The sequence below is a fragment of the Corvus cornix genome, chromosome 2, assembly GCF_000738735.6.
Source record: "Corvus cornix cornix isolate S_Up_H32 chromosome 2, ASM73873v5, whole genome shotgun sequence".
NCBI lineage: Eukaryota > Metazoa > Chordata > Aves > Passeriformes > Corvidae > Corvus > Corvus cornix.
Genome location: NC_046333.1, coordinates 40892825 through 40912701, shown reverse-complemented (window position 1 = coordinate 40912701; position 19877 = coordinate 40892825). Strand labels below are relative to the sequence as shown.

The 19877-nt window shown below is 40.5% G+C and overlaps 1 protein-coding gene across 12 annotated transcripts in view; it reads right to left on the bottom strand.

The window, feature by feature from the left end:
- Positions 1 to 2806: 2806 nt before the first annotated feature.
- Positions 2807 to 19877, bottom strand: part of THRB (thyroid hormone receptor beta) — a 157333-nt gene continuing 140262 nt past the window's right edge. For 11 of the 12 annotated variants that reach the window (XM_039571677.1, XM_039571671.1, XM_039571661.1 and 8 more), the window contains 5 exons: positions 18639 to 18786; positions 17023 to 17228; positions 14086 to 14232; positions 9637 to 9895; positions 2807 to 8181 (listed from right to left, as the gene is read on the bottom strand). In XM_039571677.1, the coding sequence (XP_039427611.1) occupies positions 7940 to 8181; positions 9637 to 9895; positions 14086 to 14232; positions 17023 to 17228; positions 18639 to 18786 (1002 nt within the window). In that variant the 3' untranslated portion in view covers positions 2807 to 7939. The remainder of the gene's footprint in view (positions 8182 to 9636; positions 9896 to 14085; positions 14233 to 17022; positions 17229 to 18638; positions 18787 to 19877) is intronic. The other variant, XM_019285659.3, reaches the window with a different exon arrangement.

Below are 19877 nucleotides of genomic sequence, written 5' to 3'. Positions count from 1 at the left end.
AGAAGTAAAGGAACTCCTGGCAACACAAGCATGTTGTGTTAGATGTTTCCAACCCCTGTCTGACTCAGTCCTCTGGGAAGGTCATGGTTATGCATCTTGCAGGTTCTCTGCTCCTCACGTTCATGGATTCCGACCCACTTCAACAAGATGTGCTGGTTTTAAAGTGTCAGTTATGTTTCTGTGTCTCAGTTGCAAAACACTTCCTTGTGCCTTTTGTGAAAGCAACTGACAATATCTGTGACCTCTCCTACACTTCCTTGGAGCAAGGAACAGCTTCACCAAACCACAGTCTGGGTCTCACCTTTTGCCATTATTTACAGCTCCAGCTTCAAGGGGCACAAGATTTGCCTGCCTTCCTTCCTTCCTTCCTTCCTTCCTTCCTTCCTTCCTTCCTTCCTGTTGAGATTTTACCTGGAACATGTTTTCAGCACTGAGACATGCCCCAGCTTTCATTTCCATTTTAAAGATTACATGAGGCAGTGAAGCTTTCTGCCTCTATGGTGATCTCAGCAAAGACAACTTCTTCCTCTTTTGTTCCTACCTCTGAGCAGGGCTATACCAAAGACCTTGCTGCTACATATAACACATCTTTTTTCCCCTTTCAATACAGCTTTTGTTTGGATTTTGCAAAACCTTTTATTTCTTGTAACTAGAGCATTTCTGTTCAGAGAAACACTGCTTGAAGCTTCCCCCATATCCACTCAGACAGCCTCTTGCAAATTCAAATTCCAATGAAATTCAGAAAATGACTCATTCTGGGTTTTGCTTTTGATTTGCTGATGTCCTTCTCTACTTCTTTACATTGCATTTTCCAAATCCACTACGGATTGTCTTTTTTTCCCCTGTATGTTCCACCCTGGTTCTGCACAGCAGGGCACTGAGCTTGGACCACTTTTCCAAGTTTGTAATTTTTCAAGGCACCACAAGGTCAGGATGACATAGGACCCATTTTATTTCTCCCTTTGGCACCTCTGACTCAGGGATCCCACAAACCTTTCAGTATTCCCTGAGCTTAGAAGTTTCAAAGCTCTCCCAAATTACACAAAGGGACTTCCGCAGGTTTTTTTTAAATTTTTCTAAGGGACTTCAGACATCTCATTTTGTGTAGCAAGGCAGCTTGTGGCAGTACCTGCAGGGTCAGTGCTTCCACCAGGAATAGGCATGAGAGGAGAGAAAGATGCTCTGTGATTCAGTCTGGAAAGGAATCTTCTCTACCAGGTAAAGGAGGGCTCCAATACGATAAACAGAATGCAGAGACTTTTGTACATACCCTTTACTTATTCCAAAGGTGATGTGTCTGCAGTCACTTCTAATATGCGAATTTTCATTTTGAAACTACTGATGCTACGGGGACTACCACACAGCACATGTGACCATAAGACATATATTTGTTTATTGTTAGAACCCCAAGTTCACAGAGAAAATCCTTCAGACGTGGCTCAGTTTTCAAGGACAGAAAACCCTCATGCACTGTCACCAAGAGGACAAACAAACTGCACCTGTGTTCGCCAACAGGCTCAAGGTGCAAGAGGCAGCCCACAACAGGTCAAGAACACACTCCTGCTGTAGTGCCAGAGCTCCAGGGGAAGAGCTGACCATCTCTTATGTCCTTCTCTGTAGTGATAAATAGACCCTGAAGCAAATTCACGTGGCTCTCAGAATCCAGAGACATCACACTACTTTTTGAAAAATACAGATTCTGCCACTACATATGATAGCTGAAAATGTTATACCCAGAGCACTGGCATCTGTGGGAGCAGAACTATTTCTTCACATCGAGTAAACAAGATTTTACACACCAGATTAATTCTTCACTCCAGAGCTGGTCCCGGGGGGCCAAAGCAACCCACGTTGCTGCTTGCTCGGTGCAAACCCAGCAGAGGCTTTGGCAAGGCTTCCCCATGCCGGTGCCTGAACTGGAACGCTTGAAGGGATTCCATTTAGGGCAGAGCAGGGATTTCAAGCTTTCCCTCTGGCTCCTCACATACAGCTCCTGCCTTTGAAGGCAGCCCCTCTTCCCACAGGCCTCAGTGGCAACAAACCCTCCAGGTGCTGGCACAGCCCTCCCCAGGAACACTAAGCCTGGAGTCAGGAATGTGCTCCCAGGGGTGCCAGACAGAGGGAGCTCAGGGAGCTCAGCATCCCTCTGAAGGCTCCCAGCACCTCATGTGGAAGGGGACCAGGAGCAGGAGCTGGCAACCAGCCAGGAAATGCCTGTGGAAATCACCGTGAAACAGCAGCCTAAAATAGGTTTCCCATCTGGAACAGGCCAAGAAATTACTTTGGATCCAGGCAATAGGTCTGGCTTTTCTTCCTGATGGGAATGAAAGGACTGGAAGAGAAATAAGAACTGCAAAGGAATATAAGACTAGAGAAAATATCTGAATGAGAAGATCTCCAGTAGGTAGGAGACCAAGGTATGGAAAGTATGGAAAGATGGGAAGCTTATTGCTCCTGTCACACCATCCCTGTTTAGACTGGGAGTGGAGAAGGAAAGAAAGGGCGTTCCCTTAAAAAATGTAATTGAGTGAGACATAAATCAAGAGTCAGTTCACTGGAGTAAATTAAAGTTGGCTGCTGTGAAGAGTGAGGAAGTGAAAACCTTTGGTTGGCTGCCCAAGGGAAGGGAGGAGAGGAGATAAGATATGAGGTAGGTGATGAAAGGGATGCAGAAACACAGAAATGTGAACAGGTTAGAGCTGATAAAACATTGTGCTCTAGGCCCTACTTTTCCCATTCCATTGGCTTGTAAGTGTGAGACAGAGCTGACAAAAGAGCCTGCAACAAAGAGACAGAGACACCAGGACCACTTTTCAGTTATAAGCTTTTTCTTTTTTAGAATTCAAGCTTACACAGTTATCTATGCCCACTATATTCATAATTACATTTTAATATCTGCATACAAAAGCTATGTAAAAATTATTTTCTTCCCCAAATATACAAATTTTCTCTTTAGATAGTTTAAAACATTTGTGATCACAGATTTTTTTTTTAATATATTTTAGGCTGAAAAAATATTACCAATCTAGCATAACTCTTAACACTGTTTGCAAAAAAATACATCATCGAAGGTACTTTGTTTTTTACTGTATGGTGTAATGTTTGTCTTACCCTCAGGGCATGAAACTGATATAAAAAAATAAACCAAAGAAGCAAAACCCACAAACCTCATAGACAAAGTAGTAAGTCCTCCCAACCAAATTCATAAAAACAAACAACCCAAACCACCCTCCTCTTTAAAAAAATTATAAATGACTAATTTGATGTATTTATGAGCAAACTGAAACTGTAGAGTGCTAAGGAAGTAGGAAAAGAGAAAAAGAAATTACAGTATGTCAGCTAGTTCATGCCCTGATACTATCTTTACCAACATTAAATGTGTAATTAAATAAAGTGTCTTTTAATGTTTTACATTGTGCTCAGTAATTTACATAAATTTAATCCACACCTGGGTGCTGATGTAGATTTACATTTGATTGTCTTGTGCATAAACAAGGTTAGCTTTTAAAGAAGGTAAACTGTGCAATGGACAGTCACAAACAACTTATTACCTGCACAATATTGCTTTTTGAAGGCGACATCAGTCAATGTGGATACACACAAATAATGCATACTCTTTGCATTTGCTAACATCTATACTAAAACTTTGTGATAAGGCCAAACCTTTTTTTTTGTTTTGTTTTTAATTTTAAAGCAAAAATATACCATAATAAAAAAAAAACCAAAAAACCAAAAACGTGCTCACACCGTTTTGAGTCTTAAAGTGGAAAATAAATCTCTATCACACTAGAATAAAATTCTCTCTATAAAATTTAAATACAGATCACTTCATTACTATATCAAAAGGAAACGTCTGACAATCATTTCCAGATGATCACAATAACAAGACACATTAAGAGGTTCTGTTGCCTCTTCCTTTTGTGAAAAGATGAATGTTGAACACTTTCAATTGCTCTCACAGTGAGAGGAAAACGTTCCTTGGTTGTGGATTTTGATTCTGTTAATGAAAAAGGTTTAGCCTTAGGAATGCTGGCTACATCTCAAAACCATAAGACTGATTTTTAAAATTTATGATTCATGCAGCAAGAAGTCAATATGACACATACAGATTAGAGTTCCATAGCATAAAAATACATCACTAGCAATGACATGCTCTGCTTGTGATTAACAGCTCTCTCTTGGCAGATTTCTGATATATATGGTCTTTCTGGACAGTTTTTTCCTCTTTCTGATACCTGCCTCTGAAGAAGCAAGCAGTCTGCTCAAGGATGATTTTGGACCTGGGAGGTCTAACTCTAACGTCTACATTTTGGCAGAATGTAAACAAAAATCATGATCACGCACTATATATATCATAAATATCACAACTTAACTGAGATTACACATAAAATGAGTATCTAAATGCACATGTTACTCAGGGCAATACCATGAACGGTGACAATCAGGTTCGACAGAAAAAACCTTCTGTGTAAGACCCACGTGTAGAACCACAAAGCAAATATGAGAGCCATGTGGCACCAGCAGAAACAAGACTCTGGACTGCACTGGAAAGCATAAGTTTGTTATTTCACTCAGAAGGCCAGGTACTACAAAGGGTGCTGACTGTGGCGCTGGTGTCTGCCACTGAGGTGGTCAGTCCAGGGGCTCAATCCCACAATGGCTTGAGACCACTGATATTTAGAAGTACGTCTTTGCAGAACTAAGCTCAGCTAGTTTTGCTGTCCTGATCACATAAACCAGCAGTCTCATTGAGGAAGAAAAGGAAGTCACATGAAGTAAGATTGGTAGGAGATCAGAGGCCATTAGATGTCAGTACATCAAATCTGTCAAACTAAGAGCTTGGCCTTAGTTTTCAGTTAGGGAATCCTACTAACTCAGTCTGTTAATTAGTGTCAGACTCCAACTAAACCTAAAAAGCTAGAAAAGCATGTTGGTGTATGTCCTTTTTGCTTAGAGCACTGCCAGAACTGCCCAAGTTGGCTGCCTGATTTTAGGCACTTCAGTCCATCTGCAATCATCTAAGGAAGGAGGCCTGATTTTCTGAACCCTGACTAAGCACAGCTCCAAAATACATCAGCATTCTGGAACTAGAAGAGATGTGATGTTTCCTCTCCTGGGTCCCATCAGCAGCACAGTCAAAAGCTCAGATCCATGGCAGAACAGAGCTTCAGAAGACATGCATATTTCTCTTTTCTTTGCAAGCCACTGTGGGCATTGGTGCTGCTGCCTAAGCTTTTTATATATTTGTCATATATTTGTAGCTTTGTAGATTTCTAATACATGGCTGTAGCTCCCAATACTTTTCCTACCCCTCTTTCCGTACATTTTAGAACAATAAGCTAACCTTCTAACACATATTATGCTACACTCACGAAATATTATTTAGTCTTGCCTCTTTAGCCAAGGATGTCTTATTGTTATTTTCTGTCACCATGTATCCTAGACATAATAAATATGGGGCTAGAAACTTGGTGAGGGGGGGACAGGCTCCAAATAGGGCAGTACCAAAAGGGGGGATTACTTAACTAACTGCTCTTCTAATTGGATACTATTGTTAAATATGCTAATTTGTTAAACTTACAAAATTGTAGAAGTCCTGCATCACATATGCATTTTGCCATATTTGCACCTGGAGGCCTCCAATTCTGCTTTTATATTCCCTGCTATATTAATATTGTCTCAAAAATGTGTTGTTTTGTTTCTAGATTGTGAAGGCATCACCGCAAGTAAGGGATCTACTGCTTTTCTGAGTCCCCTATTGTATGCTGTAAGTCCTCTATCAAGTCACCCCAAACCACCTATCCAAAGAGCTACTTTCTTTGTCTCCAAGACAGTGCTCTACAAGGAATTTGGATAGAGATGTTGTTTAGACACACGCTTCAAGATGGAGCAAACATAGCCAACAAGAGAGGTTCTACAGCAAATATTTAAGAATGAATCTCCAATGGTGTGTCTTCACTGCTACCTGCAAAAAAACTCCAAAACACCCCAACGTGGTTCATGTTCTGACAAAAAAACCCCTAAGTGACAACTTTAGTGCTCATAGCTCATCACAGGTGCATATGGTATCAAAGAACAGGGAGAACGAGATTCCACATCCCTAAAAACATGCCCAATAGCACTCCAAATATTTTATCAATGATGCAGGGAAAGAAGGGTAGGAAGAATTAAACACATATACCATGTTCAATTTATAAGTTTTCCTGAGTATCCTGTTTTTATGAGCAGATAAGCACATAACATATGGGTTCAGATATTGGCCATGAGCTCTTAAAGTCAATACATCCACTCCAACAATGCCCAGAACTTGCCGGGCAAATGGGTCAATACATAGCAGAGAAAGAAACTGGTACAAATCAATGCGCAACATGAAAGAATGTGGGGTATAAGGCAGTGCAAAAAACATGAACTAAGTCTCTGGTTCCCAGGAAGAACAGAAAGATGCTTTCGATGTGTCATACAAATCCAGAAGATGGTTTAATGTCAAGTTTATAAAACCCAGAGACAACATCTCTGAATGGAGATGGATGACAGAGAGGAACCTCTGCCTACCATGTCCTCATCACTGGCCTCCAAACATTCCAGGACTGTGAGTACTGGCTTGCAGACTTTGGCAGCAGGACATTTTTGTCATTGCTCAGTTTGGTTCCTGCTAGTGCAGTTAGTGGAAATAAATTAAAAGAATCAAGAGAACATCTAGTCAAATGAAACACATACAGACACCAGGGAAGGAGAACCCAGCTGATCCACACACACACACACACACACACACACACGAGAGAGAGTCAGAGAAGGAGAGAGAAAAGGTAAAAATATGGAAATAGGTTTAAGACATCTGCTGAAGATTTGTAATTATATATATATAAAATTATATATATATGTGCATATAAACTTTATATATATATATATAAAACCAAAGGATTACTGCTGAGCAACACTATTTGTATTACTGGGATAAAGCTGTACAGTCTTGAGTGTTGTTAATAACACAGTTGGTTTCTGTCCCATCTGAAGGTCACCCCGTATGTTTCATTCTCTTTGTCCTCATTCTGTGAGCCCTCATATCCCTGAATAACTCTGAGACACTGCCTGCTATCCTGACAGAGAGCCTTCTCCCTCAAAGTGACGGATTTTCCACACACTTCAGAAAGATCAGACCCCTCCACTCTCAGGAAAAGCACCTCAGAGGATCAAATTTCCCTCCTCACTCTAACAAACATTCCAGTGAAGTTATCTGGAGTCCAAATTGAATAACTGAAGGTCTTAATATCTTATACACATGGAAAAAAAAAAGACTCAGTCCTTTCTAACACTCTGTATTATTAAGTACTTGTTTTATGGGGCACAGTTAAACTGCATCTGCTGGAACAAACCTCAGAGAATGATGGGATCATGATGATGATAAAGATCCTAGATCATAGTAGTAATTGTTACGATAGAAACAATCATGAAGACCAGAAATTTCATATTATAAATTGGTCAGTTGTACCCAGCAAAAGGAGGTAATACAAGACAGAACTGTCAGGGTCAAATTAACAGTAGCTGTTTTACCTTGAAGGCAAATTTATTTTTCTGCCACTTCCATCTCTCTCCCCTATTTTCCAGGCTATGATGGGTGTGAGCTGGTGACCACGCAAATGCTGGTGAATGAGATTGGTCTGTTCATATTTTCACTGTTAAGCTGTCAAAGCACTCACATCAAAGGACTGAAGAACAAATTGCAATAGTCACAAGTACCCGCATTATAGGGATGTTTTCATCCATGTGTATACAACTGCCCCCCAGCAACCCCAAAAGAAAACCCAAACAAAACCCCAGCCCCGTCTCAAGAAACAGAAGACCACGAAAGAAGAAGAACGAACAGGTGAGAAGAGCTGGGCAATGGGATGAAATGACAGCCAGTAGTGCGACGGGGGTGTGGAGAACCACTTCAGTCTCTCTAATCCTCAAACACTTCCAGGAACAATGGAGGGAACAGTTCTGTGGGGCACTCCACCTTCATGTGCAGGAAGCGGCTGGCATGGCAGGCTCCAATCATTCGCAGGTCTGTCACTTTCATCAGCAGTTTTGGCCAAAAGTGTGCAACATGGTGTTTTCTGTAATTAATGTAGTGTTCGAATGCCAGGAGGAAACCCTCTTGACACTTTTCTATTCTCTCGACGCAAACAAGGCCTGGGCGATCTGTAGATACAAAGCAGCAGAATTATCATTCTTACTTATTTGCTTTAAGAAATTCCTGATCATAAATCAGGAAAAATAGGATGATTCTGATGCTAGGAAAGAAAGGAGAGAGACCATGGACATTTGTGGCTCTGCCACAAACTTCTTTCACTCAGGACAACTCACTTGTCAGTACTATCCCTGTTAAAACAAGAAGATAATCCTTCCTTTCTTCATCTTTTGCTTGCTTTGCTCAGTTAGAGTGTAGCTGTTTGGGGAGTGTTTCCTTACAGTGACTAGAGCAACAGATCCCTGATTTCAGCTAAGGCTTCTATCTACATTTTTCTGTAAAACAACTAATAAAGAAACAAAAAAATTCCTTGTCAGATATCTAAATTATAGTTCCTTTCTATCTGTTTTTTCTACAATCTGACCAATAGTTTGATCATGCTTTGATCCCAGGTGAGATGTTATGGAGCACCAAGGAACAACAAAGGCCAAAAATCCGGCTGTCTCAACTGGCAGCCAGATGGGGACTGGGAAAACTCCTTTCACAAGTCAATTCTCAGGAGACACTTCTGGGAAAGCAGGTCCTTTGAATTGCTTTCTGAAAGCCCTGCTCCTGATTCACTGTGCAGGCACCTAAAAAGAAATCAAAATGTTTTGATGGGGAAGATGAAGTGCTGTGTTGTGATTAATGTGGAAACCTTTCTATCTCAGATGCAGTTAATGCTTGTAAATCACTGATTGTGTATTGTTATTCAGTGCCCAATCTTCAAAGCCATCTTATAACAAAATCTTGCCAAATCTGCCACTGCCCAAGAATGGAATTTCCTCTTTGGGCTGGCACAATCACTGGAAGCATATTTGAACACATACTCAAATTGAGAAGGTTAGAAATTCTTTGGAAACCATATGAAGTTGTCTGTGCTGGTTTTGTATTATGGACAGTTGCAAGTGGTCCCAGTGTAGGGAAACAGCACAGCTCATAGATGCCCATCAGGAAGCAGTGGTGCTGTTAATTAGGAAAACAAGAAGGCAAGTCAAACCAAACATATGAGACTTGCAGAGATCTGTAGGAACCGCCTGGTGCATGACGTGACTCAGGGGAAGAGGGAACTTAGCATAAGGACCTGTGTTGCTAAATTATCCATTTTTCCTATAAGGCAAACTGGCTCAGAATCAGAACTGATTTCTTCTTGATGATCATCCCAGGCTCAACCACAAGTACCAAATTGAGGAAGGTGTGTTACCAAAACCACTTTTGAGTCCATCTCTTTGAACACTCTGAATTTTTTTCCCACTGCTCACCAAAAAAAGTCTAAGCTGCACTGGGGTTTTGAGAGAAAATTTCTCCCACATTACTCTAGTCAGCACTACAAGATCTAACATATCTTATTTCTTTTACGAAGAAGCTTGTGACAAAGACCAAAGAGTTTAAAAATGATTGGGATCCCAATATATTTCTGTTCTTACCTGATGACATGAGCAGAACAGCCTGAAGAAGGGCAACCTCGGTGTCATCCAGGTTAAATGAAGAAAGAGACATGCCCAGGTCAAAAATGGCATCAGACACTACGCCAAGACCCCCGTTTTTTAGCTGGCCCCTTGTAACCGCCATCTCCCCATTTAGTGTTAAAGTCTCACTCTCGGGATCATAGCGAACTGCTGCTCGGAGGGACATGATCTCCATACAGCAGCCTTTCAGAAGGATGATCTGGTCTTCACATGGCAGCTGCAGAAATTATAAATGGCAAAGAAAAAAATCATGTTTGTCAAACTGTGTGTCTTTTACAACTACAATAAATCCAGGAGCATGAAGCGGTGGTTCACAGCCCAGGACGCTGCCCCGCAGGGTGCAGCTCCCCTCCAAGCACGCTGCTCACTGACTGCACTGCACAAACCCCCCGGATCTGTGTTCCTGCCTTCAGGAACTGCCAGCAGGTTAACATTCCCTGGTTAGCATCCCCACACACCCTTAGGAAATCTAGCAATGACACAGCTGTTGGCTCCCTCAGCTTACAACTTATCACAGCAGAATAAACTATAATTGGGGCTGGTACAGACCTCAGCCATCCCAGTTAAATTCACTACCAGCCATACTTATTTCTTACCTGACCAGAGGAAAAGAAAGACATTTGAGAGGGTCTGTAAGAGTGGACTGTATTTTAAATAAAAGGAATTAAATAAATGTTTATATCTAGAGGATATACCTCAACTGGTGGAGCAGTAATTCTCACCGCCCATTTTAACAACAGGAAATTTATGAATCCATAATAAATTAATCTACTTAATTATTTAATTAATCTTACTTAATCTAGTAAAGCTGTTCTCCCTGAGCTCGCTACATTATTGCTGGACAGGCAGAAAATCTATGATATAGCTACAGCTTTTATGCTGGTGTATAAGCTGTGATCTTCAGGGCACGTGTCTTTTCCACGGCATTAACAAAAGCAAGCTGTCCAAATTGTTAGATGTAGGTTCTGTATTTACAGAGTACAACCAGGATGCTGACACATGAGCAGAACATTCTATAAGGCATGCCTTTATGTTTTCATAGGTAATTCAATGATAACAAAACCCACTAAGACAGTTTTGAGATTGTTCACATACGTGAACATCAAGGGTCCCACATATAAAAGAGAAACACACTTCTACTTGGCTTGAAAGGAGGGAAAAAGCCATTTATTTTTGATTTATATAAAATTATTATATTTACCTCTTTCGCAATTCAAAATGAAACCCCCATGAACTATAGGTTTACATGGCAACGGTGTACTTGCAAAGCAAGTGCATTGATTTGGTGGGAAAAGATGCAGAGTTACCTAATGCAAGTGGAAAGCTGTTCCCTGTTAGAGAAGAGTTTTAAGCACAAAGCTAGCCATGGTCAGGAAAAGGAGTTGAGTCATACAGCTACTTTTCCAGCAATGCCAGCTTCAGGTGTGAAGCTCTTGATACACAAGAAAATTGATTTGTCCTGTTCAGGGCAAATCAGTTTCCCTACAGATGACCCTCAGCTCAGCAGCAGTGTGGGGGAGACTGCACAGGCACAGCAGCAGTCTCGCTACACAACGACAATCCCACTGTTTGGCAGCAGAGACTGAAGGAGGGAAAGAAACAGAGTTAAAAAAATTTAAAACGAGAACAGATGTGTGAGAGGAACCATGAAGAGATACTGGAATAAGCAATGGCAGTGAAAAAAGGGACATGAAAGAAAGGAAGAGAGAAGGGAGAAGAAAAGAAATGAAAAAAATTTCAAACCTCTAAACAGAAGGAAGAATAGTAGAAAAGAAACAAAAAACAGTAGAGAAGATATTTTGTGATGCGTCAGCTGTTTTATTAGTGAACCATTAAGTGAATGAGGATTTCTCTTTCTACTTGATCCTTCTTAAAACTTCTTTATGATAGTGGTGGTCTGACTATGCCTATCCTTCACCTGCTTCCCTAATTCTGAAGGATACATGAGACACCTGTTTCACAGATGCCAGGCCTCAGGTCTTACCAGCCAGTAGCAGGAGTTACCAGAGGAAGGAGGCTTGAACATCAGTTCTACTCTCAACTGTGCAGGTTTTAATGCTACCTACACTCATCACCTGAGTGTTGCTACAAGACCATCTTCCAGAAGTGGGGTCAACAAATGTGACTGAAACTCTGCCATGTGTTGTCCTTTCCTCTCTCTCTGCAGGGAGCAAAAGCACAAGGCAGGAACCTGAGGTGCTCACCTCTGCAGGACACATGTGCAATGCAGCACCGTGGAACTCAGCTGAGCTGAGCTAACTCCAAGGGTGTTTACACAGCTTCATCCACTGTGGAACCTCTGCAGCCTTGACATTTGAAACTCACATGAAACTTATTACATGCTCCTCAATCTTCATCTTCTAAGCAGAAAGAAAAGCAGGAAGGAAACAACAGCAGAAATGCTGAGAAGTAAATGAAGTTTTTCTTATACTTTGATTACTCTGGGACTGGATTCTTGTTTTGAGGCAGGGGCCAATGGATGCACACAAACTAAGCTGGGCACTCACAGTGCTTTGCTGGCTTCTGCATGTGTCCAAAGATGTGAAAAAGAAGGAATAATAGCCATGAAAATGTAAGTGGCCATGGATGTTCCTTGTCATGTCCCCCTTTCACAGAGATTTACTACATTCTCAGACAGCTTCTGGAATTATGAACTGAGTTAATGTTTAAATGCTCTGCAGGTCCTATGGAAAAAATGAGGGGTTTTTCTCATAAAAAAATCCACAGCCCACAGAGTATGATTTTTAACCCATAAAGATATGGGTTAAAAATCATAATGGAAACAAAGTAAACAGGAGGGTACCCCTTCAAAAAGGAGCAAACATTTGTCATTTTCTTCATGCTACAGCAAGTGCTATGTGACAACTTGGAGGACAGCTGTCCTACTCCTTTGTGTTCATGAGCTGTCCCTCACCCTGCCATCAGATCTTGCTGTATATGGGCAGGTGTCAGGTTTACACAGTGGCTCAGCTGAAAACAAAGCCTGTCCAGCTGAGCCACATAACATACAGAGGTCATGCTTAGTGATGCCTTGACTTCTTCATCCATGCTTCCTGCCTAGCTCTGACACAAGTGGGCCCATGGTAGCCAGGAGGGGTAGGAGATGTCAGATGGGCACTGAAGTCTGTGTGTGACTGGCAAAGCTTTCTAAATTAAAAAGACTACCTTGGTATGTCACTGCAATTTCCCACCAACAAGTGCCAGATCAGAGGAGACAGATTCCCTCAGATGCTAAATGCTGCAGGGGCCTCATGATCTATGGACATATTCCTTGTATTTTAAAATCTTCATGCTTGGCTACTATTTCATGCTTCCTTGACTTGATGGCGCCAATGTAGAGGCTGACCAGGGTGAGATATTTACACTATGACAACTATTGATATTTACCTCTTCTTGTTCTGTATGTGCCAGAGGACATACATAGCTCTCCCTGACTGACCTTAAAGAAAAGCTGCCAGCCACAGCAGAGTAGAAAGTAATTGCTGCCTTACCCTTCCTTCCTGGTAGGGTGTTGACCTCAAAGCGTGCAATGGGAGGTGTTCCTGCTGATGGCAGGGGTGTTGGAACCAGGTGATCTCTAAAGTCCCTTCCAACCCAAACCATTCTATGATTCTATGAAAATTATTTAGATTATTAAGACTGAAATATTATTTCAAGCTGCAGTTCTGATATAATTTCTTAAATTGGGGTGTCAAGGGCCAGAGAGTGACGAAAGCTGATAGCTGCGCAGATCTTCTAGCCTTGGTGCCGCGAATCAACCATTGCATCTGGTCCTTCAATAAAAATGATACCTTGGTACAAATGAGATCAGCCTAAGGCCTCTGCATTTCTAATGTGCAACCAAGCCTTTGAGTCTATTTACTATATATTTACATGTGAGTATCTACCTGGAATGACAATCCATTATTTTCACAGACTTCTTTGTGCACAACCTCCCCATTCAGGAAAAGCATGCCTAGGGAACCCAATGAGGCAAGTGCCACTCCTGGATAGGGGTGCTTTCCTGAATTTGAAGGATTTTTTACTGCATAGACCCACCTCTACAATACTGTACCTTCCAAGGAACTGGAAGATACGTAGGGAACTGTGTGCTGGAAAGTTTTATGAAACATATCAGCGATGCTTCTAGACAGTATCTTTCTGTTCATTTTCTTTGTTCAAGGCCACCTCTAAAGACACATCTGAGTCCCTAATGAACCACGATGACTTCCAGATTAACAAACTCAGGATTTCAGTAATCACAGGAAAAAGAAAACTCATGAGAGTCCAGATGATTCTAGTCTCATCAATTTTGAGTGTCTTTAATTTTTTAAGTTTAGACACATTGAATTTTAAAGTTCCATGCCAGAGTATTTTGAGTTTTTAACAACAGGCATATAAATGAGGAGTGCAAGAAAGTCTTCTTACCTCACAAAACATAGGCAACTTTTTGGCAAAATCCACCACTCTTGTAATCGCTGGTGTGATAATTTTTGTAAACTGGCTGAAGGCTTCTAAATCCACTTTCCCACCTTCTGGGGCATTAACTATTGGTGCCTGCCCAATATCTTCTGGCTAAGGATATAAACAAAGATATTTAAAGGAGCAATCTGTCTTATACTCTAAAAAATCTGTTTTATACTCTAAAAAGTCCTGCTCAGTGACGGAAGATATGCTAAAATACAAAGCAACACTATTTTCTTTATAAGTAAAGTCCATTACATCACAAAATGAGAATTTATTTGTAAGGGATTGGTGAAAGAGGTGACTGCACAGAGAAATGGGTGACTGGTATGCTGCTACCCATCCTTTGTAGGCAGCTGGACTGTTGTGCACACACTGTTTCTTCTTTGTGTCTGTATCTGTGTACTTTATGGGTGAAGGACATGCATCTTTTGCTTAAAAACATAGGCATGTTTTTCCTTACAGGTGCTGAAAGCTCTCAAGTTTCTCTAAAAGCAAAGAGAGTTAAGGAGACATGTTACCCCTGAGAAGATGCTGCAAGCTTTGTAGAATTAGGCTCTATCACCTATTCAAAGCTCTGAAAGTCTCCCCAGAACAGATTGCCTCGTATCACAGGGCCCCCCCCAGGCAATTGCCAAGGCCAGTTTCCAAAAGGCTAAAATAACTTATGTGCAAGGTAAAACAACTTATGAGCAAGAACCAGCTAACCTAAAGGTGGCCTGGATAATGCAAATAGAATTTGAACTCATCTGGGTAAAATTTTGGTTGAAAACCGCCTGTTGCATGACTTCAGCTCAAGGCTTCTTCAAATGAGAAAAAAATCATATTTTGAGGATTTCATTAGGGATATACAATTTAAAAGTTTCAAGTAGGATCTGTAATGAGTGTTTTTTTATTCCAACTGCACTTGAACTTGTTCATCTGGTTTTTATGCAGCTGGTCAATGTTACCATGTATTTTAAAAACAGGCATATCAAAGCTGTTTTGTTTGTTAAGTGTGGCTTTGCAGTTACAAAAGACCTACCAACCACCACACAGAGGTTTCATTCTGTTCACATTAAAAAACAGAAAAAATCCAGAGAAGTAGACCTTTAAGACTGATGGGCCCCATGGCATTTATATGAGACACTTAAACAGGGGAGGTGCTGAAAGTACTGTCTGTAATAAAAACTTGTGTTCAACTACTTTTTAAAAGAAACACATCATAAAAGATCCTTCCACAGCTCTGTCACCAATGTGAATCCAAATCTAACTTCATACAAGAAAAAACTCAGCAATGTGTTAATAAAGCAAGCATGAATTGCAAAGGAACAATGAAGAGGACTGGGCTCAATTATCTGATGGTTTCTACTAAAAAACTCAAATAAACTAATTTCTAGACTCTCTCCCTCCCTGACTCTTGGGTAACTAAACCGCATTGTCTGTGTGCTCATGATAAACAACCTTCACCACTTCCAAGCAAAAAGACCAAATGCTTAAACCCACGCAAACCATTGTTATGGAGAAAAAGAGAGCACAGCATTTTCTTGGGAAAAGCAAAAGAAGTCAGAGCCATATAAAGCTAACACATGGGAGGGGAGCCCTTGCCACCTAACTCAACAGGAGAAGAGGTCAGGACCTCCATGAAGTTCCTGTTGTCAAAGAACCAGCCTCAGCTGCATAAGGGTAGATCCATAGCTCCTGGGGCAGGCTGTCATCTTCTCCTGCTCTTCAACAGCTCATTCCCAGCCCCAACCTTGAGCTACCCAGGCTTTATCCCAAACCAGGTGACACCCAAAGAACAGCACTCCTGTCGAAGCAACCAAAAGGACTACTTCAGCTGCTTCTTGATCTGCTCAAACCAGCACCACAAACCTTGCTCTGCAACACCCCTGAAAAATGCTCTCTTGCTTCTTGCCAGTGACAACTGGCTGTGGTTTCCTGACTGTAGAGTACTATGAACACACATCATTCACATAGAAATTTAGATGGTGTCACTGGAATTAAAAAAAACCCCAACATTATAAAAGAGATCAGCTGCTTTGAATACATAATTCCTCTCAGCATTTCAATAGTGAGTTGACATTCCCATGGCAAATTATGCAGTAGGAGCCTAGGCTTGCAAAAGGATGAGTGTGTTCTATCTGATTTGGTATACAGAGACTGTTAAAGGCCCCTGTGTATTCCTGAAATGCAGTCTATAATCCCTTTTTTGTGCTGTGTAAGCATTTTGCATTCTGCACTTATTTCCTTTAAAAATTGATTTAGAAAAATCAAATAAATCCTTTTTTAAGGTTGAACATCACAAATCGCCATTTATTTTCTGATCCTTAGTTATAGGATGAAAATGTAAGTTGTTTTCTAGGCTGAAATCCCAATGGCATAGTGTATGTATCATCCTGTTCCCACAGAAATTAATTTTCTTTGCCTAATTTATTTTCATTAATGTATTCACCATTAACCAAAAGAAGCAAAACCCATGCATTATTAACAAAAAATACCAGCTTTCATCTAGAACTTTATATTGTTCTAACACTTTCAATGTTTTATGATAGTTCCTAATAAAGACAACTATCCCTAGACAGAATATATTTTAAAAGATACAGTATGCATTATAGACTGCTTTTGTTCTTAATCAGGAGCGAAACAATTTTTCAACTTTTTCTTATCATAGCACAATAAAAGTATCTAGCTGAGTAAGCCTTAACATAGCAACATGCTCTTTATCTTTTGAAATACATGGTCTGATCAAACACTGAGGTTCAGGCATGAAAAAGGAAGTAATAACTACATAAAATCATCCTTTTCCCATAAACATCAGTACACTGGCAGATAAAATCTCTTTGGGGTAGCAATGCTGGGAAGGCAGAAGAAAGAACAGAACGTGGCTCCAAGAGCAGCATACAAGGCAACAGCCCTTACCAGAAATTTCCTTTTCTGCTTCCAGTGGCTTCCTTGTGCATTGGTGGCCACATGTGCTTCAGTAACAATTTTGATGAGCTCCCATTCCTCATCTGTTGGCTCTGGTTTGTGCCCAATGGTTTTCTGCAGCTCTTCCCGACGTCTCTTCTCCCGATTTTCTTCTATCAGCTTCCTTTTTGCCAACCTCTTACTGTCATCCAACACCACTAGAAGGGGAAAAAACATACAAAAATGGCAGGAAGCTGTTAAGGTTGTCAGAACTTTGGTCTTTTCTGTGCCTGAGGTACCAGTTGGTCACAAACACCTTAACTAATCAGTAAGGAAGTACCTTGGCAAGACCCACAGTTGAGACAGTTCTCTTATTTCTCCCTTCAAACTTCATTATCTCAGAAGCCTGGATACAAAGAATGACTCACCTTCCTGGTAATGCTTTGTATACTGCCATTGCCCTCAGGGTATTCCACCAATAAAACTAAAATGCAAAACTTTGTGAGGTGTCAAAGTGCTCCTATACCTTGGACTTGAAGTAATCCATGTTGGGAAAGATGCACTTCTGTTTTCTTTAAAGTCGTACCAGCACACTCACACTCACTGCTCTGAAGTGCAGAACACTTTCTTGGAAGCCAGAAGAAGGTAACATGGACTGAAGAAAGTGGGAGTGCTTATTTACAGAAGGCTCATCTACCTGAATCATGACACAATCAGATCAACCTGCCTTTGGCTCTTTCCCTAATCCCCAAAAATGGCTACATGGTGTTCCTGTAGAGTCCTATTACTTCCAGTGACCCCAGATGCACAGGCCCCAGGGCTGCTCTGCTCACCACTTCAATGGTATCCAGCGCATCTCCTGAAGGTCCACCTGGCCACAATGAAATTGTCTCCTTTATTCTATTTCCCTCTAGACAGAAGCCACAGTTATACATTATATTAACAATGAAAATACTAAGTTAGACAATTTTTCTGTTGTTTACTGGGCCTGTTTTCCTATCGCTTCTTCTGCAAAGGATTATACTGGCAACAACCAGGAAGGCACAAGGGGATTTATGTGACTACTGGGGGTTTTGTGTGACTTCCTCCCATTTGTAGTAATTGAAGTTATTGGTGTAAATCCTTGTGCAATGGCAGGAAAAGAAGACCCCTAAGGGTTAATCTTACAGCCATATTTTCTAGTTCTTTAGAATGATAGTCAAAATCTTTGCAGCAGATAACTTCTTCAGGGCTAAAAATAAAACAAACAACTGCAGGATGACTCATACAATGACATTCAATTTCACATCCTCCAGAATTTTCTAAACAAGATGTTTTTATCTCAAGCAAAGTGTCCATCCAGATGCATTTCTCCCTCCTCTCCTCCAAAGAGTGAACATTCCTACTGTTACTCAGCTTGATAAGGCCAGGAGAAGGTGCAGCCTGATGAAGGATAAACAAAAAATTTCATAGTCCTATGAAAGTGGCTTAATGCAGTGAGTGCAATTCCCTGGCACCAGTTATTAAAACCAGGAAAGTGCTCACAGTTCTACTTTACTTTAACAAGCTTCATCAATCAACATACTTTAAGCAAACACAAACACTGAAAAAAAAAGATAAAAGAAAGAAAACCAGGAAAATATACTTACAATCTGTTGCCATGCCAACAAAGATACATTTTTTGAAGCGACATTCCTGGCACTGATTTCTTGTTACTTTGTCTATCACACATTTTCCTTCATATTTACAGGAATAGGTTGGATGGAGGTTCTTTTGAATGGTTCTTCTAAAAAAACCCTAAGTGCAAGACATAAATACATTGGAAAACATTAGCACTGAGCAATTTTTAAAAATTGGGAGCTGCTTTGGTTTGTTAGACATGTACCTAAGTATGCAAGATAACACACTTAATTCCCTGAAACTCTCAAAACTCTCAAATCTGTTTTATAGTGTGTAGCATTTCTCTTGATTTTCCTTAAAAATTAAAAACACATAGACATCTTAGGTAAGTACAGGTGTAAGTAATGCTGTCTTGAGGCACAAATACTGTGTACATGTCTTCTCATAGTCTTAGTTTTACTGCATTAAATTTTTTTTGTATATGTAGTATTTTATTTTGAGCCCCTTTCCAAATTCTGTAATCATCTTGAAGGATATTAAAAGGCATACACATAGTTTTAATTAAAGAGCAGCTTCTGCAGATAGTAAGAATGGTGGTGTGTTTGTGCTATTAAAGGATTGAGCACAAACAGTTCTACTCCTTTCTTTCCATAAAAGCCAAATAACCAACCAACGAACCAACCAAATCTGGGCAAGACAAAGATTTTGCAAATACAGTCTACGCAATCTTTGACAACAGTGGATCCCTAATTTATAAATTATTTCTGATAAGCAGATTTAATTTGTATTTACCACAGAATTTCAAAAGCCCCGTCACGACCAAAGATTCCTCTCTGTATCTATCTATCTATCTATCTATCTATCTATCTATCTATCTATCTAATTTATCATAATACAGATATATATTGCAAATTTAAACAGATCCTAAGACCACATGAACTAATGCAACTCCACTGAATTCACTCATTTACACACCCCATAAAGCCTCGTTGTAGGTAAAGAAATCAGCTAAAATTTATCTCTGAACATTATGGACATAATCTCAGTAATAATTTCAACTCAGACTTTTCTCACTGACTTTTGCAAGGGCTGGATAAACTCCCCAAGACTGCAAGATACGAACAAGATAGGCTGTAAAGCAAGAAATTTAGACTTCACTTAAATATCAAGTTTCATCATTATTTGAGACTGTCTACATTCAGCAATGCAGCGTGGGATCACCTTGATACAGAGAACACACTGATACCCTGGTCCTGTTTGACTGAGGC